The 12,488-nt window shown below is 36.2% G+C and overlaps 1 protein-coding gene across 8 annotated transcripts in view; it reads left to right on the forward strand.

Moving 5' to 3' along the window:
• The window catches only part of PAM (peptidylglycine alpha-amidating monooxygenase), a 124,792-nt gene that overhangs the window by 55,550 nt on the left and 56,754 nt on the right, over nt 1-12,488 (forward strand). For all 8 annotated transcript variants that reach the window (XM_038123236.1, XM_038123233.1, XM_038123235.1 and 5 more), the window contains one exon: nt 6,214-6,301. In XM_038123236.1, coding sequence (XP_037979164.1) covers nt 6,214-6,301 — 88 coding nt within the window. The remainder of the gene's footprint in view (nt 1-6,213; nt 6,302-12,488) is intronic.

The following is a 12,488-nucleotide window of genomic DNA, read 5'->3' on the forward strand; positions in this document are numbered from 1 at the left end:
TCTTTACACTTTTGTTGCATTTTAGGATACATATGCTTAATAAAAGTATGGTGGGAATCCCGTGTAGTTTTTGATGTAGAGTATTATGAGATTGTTGTTCCATGTGGATTTTCTTGTGGCAATCCCTCAGAAGATAGAATATTGTGTTTTGATTTTCATGTTGTATTACAGTAACTAAGAAAAATGATTAAATTGTTCTAAAGTGCTTTCTCCATATATCTGTTTTCTAAAGAGGTGAGAATCTGATATCACATTTTGGTTGTAAGTATGGCCCCAGAAGGAAAAATGAGCATAGAAGGAAGGGTGTGAGTGTTTGCTCTCGAATAAATTATGCTTGCTGTGCTGTGTGTGCAATAGACCCTTCTGCTTTTGTTGATTCATAGAAAGGCAATACTACTAACTTCCTACTTAAGCAGCTTTTATTTAGTGTGTTACTGAGTTGAAAAATTCCATAGTTTACTTCATTGTTACGTTGCTGCACATCTAGTTCTGTTGCTTGTGTTAAAGGAACATAAACTTCTTTTGTTGCTTGAAAGAACCTACTGAAAAATTTGCTTAAAAGTTATGCAAAGTCTCAGTGCAAATTGTGCAATGCAACCCATTTTATTTTTTTCTGCAGACCTAAAATTTTATATATTGTTCACCTGATTTTTTACAGAATTTGGTCACCTTTCTAATGATCAGTATTCCTGAGTACCCTTCATTACAAAGCAGAATAAGGTCTCTGGACACAGTAACCATTCTAGTTGTCTTGTAGAGCTTTGAAGATCAAGAGGAGCCTGATGAGCAATCTGTAAAAAACCCAGCTTGTTTAAAGTATTCCATGATAGCATTCCTTACAAAGAAATATATATTGGAATATATATACATATATATGTGTGTGTATATATATATGTGTGTTTGTGTGTGTGTGTGTGTATATATATATACACATATATATATATATATATGATTTTTTTGTATGCTTTAAAATTAGAAGAAAATTTTTGTTTTTTCCCTCTTTTGTCACTTCCACATATGGTGGAAATGAATAGACATATGGTCAGTCTGAAGTATGTGATCCATTCAATTTTGCTTCACTGGAAGGTGTTCCTCATAGAAAAGGCTCAGATCTTCATAATCCATGGAAGTTACGTGATCATTAGAAAGAGTAGACTCAATCATATCAAGCTGTAGAGAGTTGAAAGAATGTAGCATGACCTACCTCATAAAATACCTACATAGAAAACTATTGACTTGCATACATGTATTTTTTGTTGCTTAAATAAGCACAGAAGATTGGCACACAGAGAATGTTTAACCTTTTTGAAAGGATAGAGTCTATATTTTTATGGTTTAAGTTGGATCTGGCTTCATTGCATTGCCAATAAATGATGTGATTAACTTTCCTTAAAACATACTGTTTTGCTTTGTGACAAAAACAGTGGAAAACTAGCATAAGAGCTGTCACTGGGTTGCTGTTTAGTGATGTTGAGAAGACTGTGTGTTCTGTAGAGCTTCAACATGAGGCTGTGTGAATACACATAACTGAAACAATAAACTGGATTCCTAAGACCTTTTGATAGTAAAGCTACATATTCTCGCTTCAGTTCAATTTATTTGCGATGTAAATGCCTTGTACTTTGTTTCCTTTTATGGTTTAAAGAGACATTTTTATGACCAATTGTCTTTACAGTTTCATCAAGACTTGTTAATTCATTCCTTTTTTTAACTTTGCCTTCCTATTTTTACTCTTGTTTCTTCCTTCCTCCAAGACATCTTGGAAGAGAGGGCTCTATAATGAAATCTGCAGCAAAATATTTTTGTTTCATATTGGTGATATATAAGAGCCTTGGCAGAGAGAGCTTCTTTTTTAGTGTTGTATGTGGGCAGTACTACATATGTTATTAAGTAGAAAAAATTTTTGTAACTTTTTTTTTCAGTACTTTTATTAAATTTGTATATAAGGACTTTGAATTCAGACTTCAACTTTGCTATTTCCCTAAAGAAAACCAGTAAACATTCATGCTTGCACAGGGACAGTGGCTATAACTTTGTACTTCAAAACTGGAGGGACACACTACCAGAATTCACAAACTTGTTCAGAGTCAGTTCTCAGATATTATAAGAGGAAAGAATCAATCACACTTACTTAATGAAATGTTGCCAGCTGGGAGGAGAATTAGAGCAGGTTTTGCCCTATGGATCTTTTTCAGCCATGCATCTGTATAATTTTGCTGATGCTGTTTTCTGTATTAGGTTATTTAGGTGAGGACCAGACTGTCAAGGCTGAGATTTCTGTTTGTTTCTCTGTCCCAAATGGCTGTTAACACTGACAAATTTGATTAAGGAGAATATTTTTTGTAAGGTGGGTTGGTGTACATTTAGGTTTATGTTAGGAACATACCCTTTGCTTCTGGAAATTGAAATGGCTGTGAGATAATTATGTTGCTATTAGTGAGTAAGATTAATATGTGATTTCCCAAGAAAGTATTACTCCAGTTTTATTTTTAAAACATATCATTGTGGTTTTCTTCTTCTGCATCCTGTTTCATCAATGTTTATTAATAAATAGCTAAACCAGAAACTCAGGTGAATCTTTAGTGGTGGAAGCATTGTTAAAAATCAGTTTTTCATAATGAAACTCTAGAGAGAGCTAAATGGTGTTCTACAGACACTCACAAAAATTTAGTCTGACCTCTCAGCCAAAAAACTTGATTGTCACCTTCACCTGCTTATATTCATTTATATGGGTGACCAGTAAATAAACCTCTTTTTCTTACTGACTCATAACAGGTCCCTGTCAGATTGTGCTGTAGAAATAAAATCGAGCCTTCTACATTCAGCAACACACATTGAAGTAATTAGATGGTTTATTACTTTTCATCCATAAAGGACTCTAGGTTTGTTACTCTGGTATGGAATGTATAAACTTTTTGATTCCCAGGCAATGATGTCCTCACTGTATTGGAGGCCTCTGATGTCTCCCTAATTTGCCAAACTCCACTGAACACTGAATTCATGATAAATTTCATTAAAGTTAATTCTGTGATAGAGAAGGCATTAATATTTAAAAAAAAATCTATCAACTTTTTAAAATGGAACTGTTGTTTGTAAAGATTAACTTATTAGAAGTTATGTTTTTAAATACATTGCTTAAGTACATACTATTGAGATTAAACTGATGTCATGTTCTGTTTATTCCTGTTTCTCTTTGAGCTTGTAGTTCTAAGTAGTACTTGATCAAGAAATTAGGTCAGACTTCAATTTAGTATGTATAGGAAAGCTGTTGTTGTTATTTTAGTAATCATTTATATCACTTCTCCATGCATTAAAAAAATTACTATTGAGTAATATTCTGTTCATTACTGTAAAATTTGGAGGCTGTCAACTAGGAAAATAGGACTGCTATTTGGTATTTCTTAAGCCTTTGATAGTGACAGTTCCCAGCACAGGGACTGCTGGAATGTTGTGGCAAGTCCAGAGCAGGGACACAAAGATGATCAGAAAGATGGAGCACCTCTGCCATGGTGAAAGGCTGAGACAGCTGAGGTTCTTCAGGAGAAGAGGAGACCTCTGGGTGACCTAATTGTGGCCTTCAGCCCACAAGAAAGATGGGGAGAGACTTTTTAAAAGAGCACAGAGTGACAAGACAAAGGGGAAAGGAGAGACAGTAGATTCTGATTAGATGTTAGAATAAAATTCTGTTAGAATAAAATTCTTTACTGTGGGAGTGGGGAGGCCCAGGCTCAGGCTGCCCAGAGAAGCTTTGGTTGCCCCATCCCTGCGGGGACAGGGATGGAGGCCATGTTGGATGGAGGTCTGAGAAACCTGGCATAGTGGGAGGTGTGCCTGTCATGGCAGGGTGGTGGAAACGAGATGATCTTTAAGGTCCCTTCGAATCCTGGCCACTTTCTCATTCTGTGACAGGTACTGCATTTGGCTTGAATCCCACATTAATCTGTATGGCTTTTGCAACACAGGATTTTTTAGTTGGATATTTTTGTTTGTTTCTTTTAACCTTCACTTTGGAAAGTTATATTCCTGGGTGTACTGCTAAGAAAATAGCTGTACAGGAACCATACTGTAACCACCTATACAAAGCTGTCTTAAGCTCATAGACTGCCTGTGAGGTTTTTCAGTGCTTCCTTAAGCAATGATGAGGTATATCAGCTAAAATAGTGTAAGCCAGAAATCTGATTTTGCTTTGTTAGCAAAATTGGTACATTGTTTTCTCTTGGTAAGAATAGAATTTAGTCAGGTTTTTGTAAGAAGTTTTCTAAAAGTGCTTGAAGGTCCTGTCCATGCTCTAGGACATCATTGTAATAGGCACTATGTGGAGCGAATAAAAGAATCTTGAAACACTCATTAGAATAAATACTTGCAATAGGAGAGTGGTAGAAAAATAAAAAGAAACAGAGACAGTATTAAGCAGCAGGACAGGTGGTGGCTTTAGAGCTAGCAGGCCTAACCTTCAATTTTACCGTTATTGAAGACTGCCTTTATAAGTGGTACTTACAGCACATTTTTTACAGGTATTAATTTTGACAATAAAGTTAATTAAATTTCACGTGTGTGAACTGCTTATAAACCCCTTCAGAAATTTAATCTCTTGATTGATAGCAGCAGCTTAAAACACCCAAGACATCTGAAAAGTAAGGTAGGAATTCCACAGAATGACACGTTGCCTCTGCCATGCAAACATAAACTATAATTTTACTACTAATCGTTACTGATAAAGACATCAAAACAAGAATTGTCTCCATAACACAGATTAGGTTTTTGTCTATGAAAAAAGTAGAATTTGCTTGTAGGTAAAAAAAGATGTTGGGTTGTCTCTGGACTTTCTTCATGCTGGCAACTTTAGTAGCTTTTAATTCGTATATATCACTCAAAGTACCTTCTCAGGGCATATGGATACATCTCTTATTTCCCAAACCAAGCCCTCACCTCTGGCATGCTCATTTCCTTACAGTCTGACCACCTATCTTCAACTAAAACTTGACTTACATGCTTTGACAGTTGGCTGGTTTTCCTTACTTTCGAGGACAGAGCTCAGCTCCAGAAATCGGGTTAGAAGCTATTTGATATTTTTCCCCTGTGAAATTGGGACGATAAGCTATATCGTCATTCATTTCAGGAACTCTGCCACAGCTCTGTGTTAAAATACTGATTTCTGACTGCAGGTAGTGCCATAAACCTCAGGAGCAAATATTGTTTCACTGGTTTGCAGCTTCACTGTCTTCCCTCTTAATAGCTAAAAGACAGTTAATTGGAGACTTCTCACTGTCTGTGTACATGTAGGGGCAGGAGTAACTTGTCTTCAAAATTTCTGCTGTAGCCCAAGGTTAAAAACCATTGCGTTCTTTGCACCGGCATATTTTTTCTGTAGTAATAAAAGAATGTGGAATGTAGAATGCTTTTAGAAATGCCATCATTATACATTCATATGAATATTTATCCCATGATGTTGATAAAATTTTTACTTTGCTAAACAGGTTCACAAGTACTTCAGAAACCAAACCAGTGTTTTATCTGTGGCATAGTTTAAAGAACAGACATTTTAGAGGTGAACAAGAGGTGAACTTTCACATTTAAGTTTCTAATAATGAGAAATATTTGGTTAGTGAGATCATGCTGACTTTAAACAAATCTTGGTTTTCATTCCAAAGGATTTGACGTATTAGTGAGACTCAATCCCTTCTTGGAACTGTTGACCCAAGAAAGATGCAGGAAGAATGTAAGCCAGGTAGAATACTGGAAGAAGATATTACTAATCCATAAGATTCAGTTGCTCTTAACTGTAACTTACTGCTTGTTTGTATTTTTTATGAAGTACAAAAAATTAGGAGAGTATTTTAAGTTACAAGTGCAGATTTCAAAGGTAGATTGCAATTAGACTGGTGACAGTAAAATTTTGTGGTTTGGGATGCAGTGATATATTAACTTAGTATCATATTTAACTTCTGTGGGAAATACAGTGGTTTTCATTAGGAACTTAGTTTCTTTTTCTTTATAAATAAATGAGGTACATACAATGTTTTAGCTTAGAAGGAGCACTGTTGAATGAAAATTTAAGGAACATGTGTAAGTGGAATGCAGGAGGCAAATAAATGGGTGGGGATGTATTTACCTTATTTGTAGTATTACAGGAGAAAATGACACAATATTATCTTGGTTATGTAACTTACGGTGAGATTAGATAGCTTACTGTTTTGCCATATTTTTTTTCAGTTGACTTTAAGCCTCATGCCAGCATGGACACAGTCCATCACATGTTACTCTTTGGATGTAATGAACCTTCCTCTACTGAAAATTACTGGTAAGAGCTGCATCTTGCTTTTGTTATTAACCAATTCTTTTTTGGTGTTAATTGCTTAAACCTCTTCCACTGTCAGAATCTCTTGGAAAAGTAGGAAAATTTTAAATGGAGAAGAAATGTATAAGAAATGTATAATATAAGAAATGTATAGATTAAAATAAATCTAGTCTTTCCACTCTTAAAGTGGTTTTTTTTTAACTAATTCCTCCATATTCTTCATGACTAATTGACAGTCTTCAAGGAGGAGGCAGAAGCTATAGTAAAGAGAGTGTCATTGAATACCAAGAAATCCAATCTTCAAACTATAGTTGACTGCTTTTCTCTGTATGAAGTCATGTAGCAAGTTGTTCAGAATGAGACTGAGCAAAGGATAAACTGAAGAAGATTATCAAGTGATTTGGTATTTGACTTGCACTTCAAAATGCCTAAACAGTGAGAGCAGAGGGAAACACCCAATGCCAGTAAAATAAGTGTGTGGAGGCAATGTGAGGAGAACAGTAATTTTGCAGAGTTTCTGTAGGTTTTCATGAGAGAGCAGATGAGGATTTTTGCTGATGCTGCAAAGGTTATGTGACTTATTCTGAACCGTAGAACAATTTTAATATAGGTGTTCTGATAGAATTGTGTAATCATATTTTATCTTTTAAATATTTTCCAAAAAGATAACTAGACCTGGAATTTAGAACTAACAGTATAGTATAATATAATTTGAGGAAAAATACCCCAAAACATTCTGAATGCCTGTTTTGAGGAGATGATTTGATTAGTATTTTAAAGATACACAACACATCTTTCTCAAAAGTCTTACCTCCGTTTACCTAGCAACCAATAGTTGTAATATTGAAAATGTAATCTTGTACAGTTGTGCAAAAAAACCAGATGCTTAAGAAGTTCAGGCCAAAGTAAAATTGAAAGCATAAACTTTCTATGAATTTCTTTTCCCTACAGTCAGCTTTTCTGTGCTCTTTTTTATTGTATCTCAAATGATAGAATATACTTGAATACTTTAATGGGGACAATATGTCAACATAAAACTTTTCCATTCTGACCTTTTGAAAACAGGTGAGTATCCTATTTAAAACTGTGTAGATTGTACTTGGAGCTTGTGCTGTCTTCATATTTCTGGAAGTAGTTTTAATAGAGCCTTGGAATAATTTGTACATGATAGAATTACGTTGTTACAGATTGATCAGGAGCTTGTATTGAGATGAAGTTATGAGACAGTGCCTAATTCACAACTAACTGATGTTCTGAGGTTGTAGAAGAGATGGATCCAAAGCCAAAAACCAAAGTTTTTCAAAACTTGAATCAGACTGAAATCCCTGTTTTGAGTCTAGAGCTCAGGTAGTTTGAGCTCCCTGGTTGTAATTTTACTCTCCCAGCAGAAGACTCACCAATGACAGCCTTTGCAGTGTGGCAACTAATGTTGGTTTTGTTCTTGATTGACTTACCTGTCAAATGACAAGATACTTATTTAGTTATGATGGATTGGGCTTTGCTGGACATCAGATTCCCACCAAGCTGCTCTATCCCTCCACTCCTCAGGATGGAAAGAAACTCACGAGTCAAAGCAAAGGCAGTTTAGTAAAGCAAAAGCAAATGTTGTGCAGAAGTGGAGGGAAACAAAATATTTTATTCTCTTCTTTTTATCACCAAGCCACTTCCAAGCACAAGTAATGGTTGCTCTGAAAGACAAATGTCATAAATAATGAATATGTGTGTGTGTGTGTCCACACCCTTCTTTTCCTTTCTATTACCTTTGATTGTTGAGTGGATATAATATGGTATGGAACATTTCTTTGGTCAGTTTGGGTTAGCTGGCCTGGCTGTGACCTCTCCTAAGATCTTTCCCAATCACTGATGTGTTATCAACACCTTTCTAGCTACTCATTCAAATCCCAGCACCCTGAAGGTTACTGTGGGGAAAATTAGCCAGATCAAATATGTTAGTGTTGTGTTTAAATCTGCTATTTTCAATTTTTCATATGCAAAATTAGATTAGATCTAATTTTGATTAGATCTTTCTAATTTTTATGTGCTTTTTCTGAGGTTTTGTGTTTGCTTTGCATTTTCAAAATAAAAGCTCTTCGTTCCCTCATCATTTCACATCTCTGCTTTTGCAGCTTTTTATCTTGCTCTACCCGCAGTTATTTGCAAGGCTAGAAAGATGATCATGTGTTTTCTACATAAAATAGACTAAAAAGTGCTAGAAACTTCTAACCTAATTTTGTTAAAGAAATTCTGGCAACTGTGTGTTACTGGTCTTCATTGTTGTTTATTTTGTTTGGTTATTTGCTGTTCCTTTAGTTACCTGAAGGCTAGCAAATGATGTCTTCTCTTGCTCTTCCATCTAGTAGGGAAGGAACAGTTGTTTGAACAGACCGCTATAAGACTTTTTTAGCAGCGATCCTCTCCTTACTTTTTACATGCTCAACATTTTTACAGAGCCAGCTTTGATTCAATTAGGCATGCCACATAGTTTTTTTTCTTCTAGTTTCTTTTTCAAAGTTCTGGCAGTATTAGTTACATATGGCTTTTCAAGTCAAGTTTTTCTTTACCATAACAATGTGGATTAGTTGTATTATGGAAAAATAGGCTGTTAGGAACATTCAGAATGGAAGATCAAAATTAGGTTTCCTGAGATGTGAAGTTTCATTCTGGCCAGTTTTGAGTGGGGAGGAATGAGAAGCATCCAGATGACTCTGTTGGGATTAGCTGCCCTTTGGCCATAGCAGTTCTAAGCCAAAATCTGTGCTGCCCATCTGGCCTGCTGCCTTTCTGGTGAATTGACGCTATTCTTGCAAATGTTCTTGGCCTTCCGAAAGGTTTTGAAGTTGTGTGGAACTTGCGCTGGTTTCAACATTCACTGCAGTGTGGCAGAATTTTTATCTGAACAAATGCTAAAGGTTGTTCTCCCTCCTTGAAATGTACAGGCCTTTCCACAGGAAAAAAAAAAGTTTCCCAGGGCTCATTGCCTCAGGTATTGGTCAGTGCATTAAAAAATGGCATAGCTGCTTCTATTCCTTGATCATAATTGATCTAAAACCAGTTCAGCCACAATGACAAGTTTTGCCTGAGCTGACAAACTGTGTTGAAATTGATGTAACATGCCTGAACTGATTGATAAAAGTTCAGATTCTCTGTATATTATCAGGAATGCACTTGAATGCTTTAAAAGAAAATGTTGAATTATTCAGAACTTGTGAGTCTGGCAAGACTAGTCTTGCACTGTATCAAACCTAACACTGAAATAATCTCTTATGAATGAGCTGATTCATAGATAAAGCCATTATTTTGAGATCAGAGAGAGCAACTTTAAATAGTTATCTTATGCAAACAAATGTATAAGCGCAGGTCGTAGATGGCCACCTGGTGATTCCTCTATCAGACAGTTGTTTCTGTTGGCAGGAAAGAATGAGTTTAAATGTCTTTGACATCAATAGTTCAGTAGAGGTTGCAAAAGATGTCATGACTAGTTCATTGAGGGACTTTTATTTCACTGCATGAGGGAGAGTGGGGACAGTAGAAAGAACTGTATTTTTAGGTGTAGTTTCTTACCATTGCCCCTGCCCCAGAATGTTCTGCAACATTCAAGAGCTAAAAATGATGACTTGTCTTACTCAATCACCTCAACTACCCTTTTAAAAAAAGTAGTGATTAGTATTCAGGAGCGCAGTGTAATAGAGAAAGAAATAAAATAAGCTATTTGTTACCATAACCAATGCAAATGTGCTAAAGGGATAGCCAAATACTGGTCTTGCTGACATAGTGAAATATTTTGCTTTCAGTCTAGGTAATCAGTCAAAACCCCAGTGCCATTAATAAAAACAGCTCTTGAGCTTACCCAAGACTGGGAAGAATGCCTTTGGGAAGCCCAGGAGAGTTTGCAAAAAACAACAAGATCCAAGAAGCAGTCAGTAAGCTCTCTCCTACCCCACTCAATTCCAAATTTTGAGTAAAAATCGGTTTTTAGAACAATAGTGTATAATATGCAGCTATAGTCCATTTTTAAGGTATTCTGTGTCACTCATTTGGTTTTGAATCTAATTTTTTGTATGCAAAGCAGCTATGAATTTCAGTGATTTTTTTTTTAGGTAAATATATACTTTTTACTAGCTCCCTGCTTTTCAATCTGTTTACCTTATTACCTTCTCTTTGCAATCTCCTCTAGGTTTGTTTTTTCTGAAAACTTAATGTTTCAAGAGTATCATTGATGGCAAAATGAGATGGTTAACTATTTTTTAAATGAAATTAAAATCCAGTGTCTGTAGTTTATCTTTGTCCCCTGCAATCTTCCCCCTCCATTCTGGTAGCCTCTTGGAAGAAAGTTTGAAGCAGCCTACACAGGGCTTTTTCCTAATTAATGTGTTCTTGGAAATACTGTGGTATAAATTAAAGACAGTTGTGCCCAAAGTGTGGTGGTAAAGCTGTGGCTGTGCTTGTAGTTCCTTCTGGCATTCCTCCTAAACAATCTCTTCAACACATTCCCAAGTTGTGCAGCTCAATGCTACGTTAGATCCATGAAGTCTTTTGGGTTTTTTGTATAGTAGCAGTGGGAAGCTGCATAATTTTCAGTTGCAGCTGAATCCATCAACGCATTTCACTTACCTTGAAGTAAGTTTTGATTGTCTTTTGGATTGTGGGCATGTTTGAAGGGCAAAGTGACCAAACTGTTAGTTATGAAAGTCTAGAAATACATGTTGTGAGTATAACTACTAAAAATAAGTGGTGTGTTTACTCTCATGATTATGGGCAGAGCTTTCAGTCAGAATTAAATACAGTAGCTAGGCTGCAATAAAGCTCACTGGGATGAAAGAAATGCATAATATCCTGCTGATGTGGTTTGATACACATGCCAGAAGAGCTGGTTATCTCTGAGAGATAGCTGGAAAGCATCATCATCATTTGCACATATGGCTTAGCCTTTCTCAGCAGAAATATGATTGAGTTGCATCTGATAGATGTTCTGGTCTTTTTTGTGCTTATACTCTTCCTCACACTGCGTGGCTCTGTTTTTTCCCCACAATTTCAGATGACTGAAACCATGCCTTACATATGCAAATGTTTTCCTAAGTATCATTTTACAGGCTGTGATAAACAGAGCAGAGTCTGCGCCATTTTTGGTTTAGAATGAAACGCTGGCATAGACGCCAACCTTCATTGCGTCTGGCTTGAGTCTATTGATGTAATCTGAATAGTTTCAGGGTGAAGCTTTCTAAAAGTCATACCTGTGTATGCTGCACACCTTCTACACTTCTTGCTCAGGGCCATGGATGCTTTGCCATTGGAAGAAGATACACCCTATAAATAAACCTTTTCCCTAATTCAGGATAAAGAGAGAGAGTTGTATTCTAGGTGAGTGTTCAGAAAGCTCCTTAGGGTCCCTTGTTTGATTGTCCATGTGTATCATCATACAGCCTACACCCACATATAGCAGTTAGTGCCTTCTTGGATGTGGTCCAGGTACATTGTGCTGTCTGTACTACTGTGTCTGGCTATTGAGACTTGGTGGTGTCTCTGCCTCAGGTTTACTAGTTCTTGCCGATTTAAGGTATCTAGAATTTACCAGTCTTTGGGATTCTTTCATTCTTCACCCTCAGTGTCACCTGCAAGGTGCTAGCTGCAGAGGCTAAGGACAACTCAAGCGCTCTGTTACTGTAAATGTTTGTGACCTCTTTGTGGCCTGTTAACCTGGCAAACCCTTCTTTTTCTTTTTGTTTTTCCTTAGGGCTTTGTTTTGCATTTTTTTTTGGCGATTGTTTGGGATTTTTTTGGTGATTGTACAGGGCATGAGTGCCTTCAATCTGTGGGTTCTTTTACAGCTTTTTGTCACTTTTTTGACAATGATTTTAAAATTAATATTAAATAATCAATTGTATGTTTTGTGGGGGTTTTTCCTGCTTTGTGCATGAGTCCTATTCCTCTGTGTAAATGTGGCAGCCATTGTCATTTTGTATCACTTGAGTTAATAATGCTAGAAATTTTCATACAGTTCATTACCACGAAATGTTCCTTCGTTTTTTCCATCACTGATTAATACGATACCAGGGCCTATCAGAACTGTCTAACACTGCCTTAATGGACTGTGAGGAAAATAGAAGCAAGTGGAACATATACCAATATCTGTGAAAGCAATCTACATTAAAATAACTGTTTATCAGCATGCATTAAAAAAAAAATCTTCATA

This window comes from Motacilla alba, chromosome Z (assembly GCF_015832195.1).
Source record: "Motacilla alba alba isolate MOTALB_02 chromosome Z, Motacilla_alba_V1.0_pri, whole genome shotgun sequence".
NCBI lineage: Eukaryota > Metazoa > Chordata > Aves > Passeriformes > Motacillidae > Motacilla > Motacilla alba.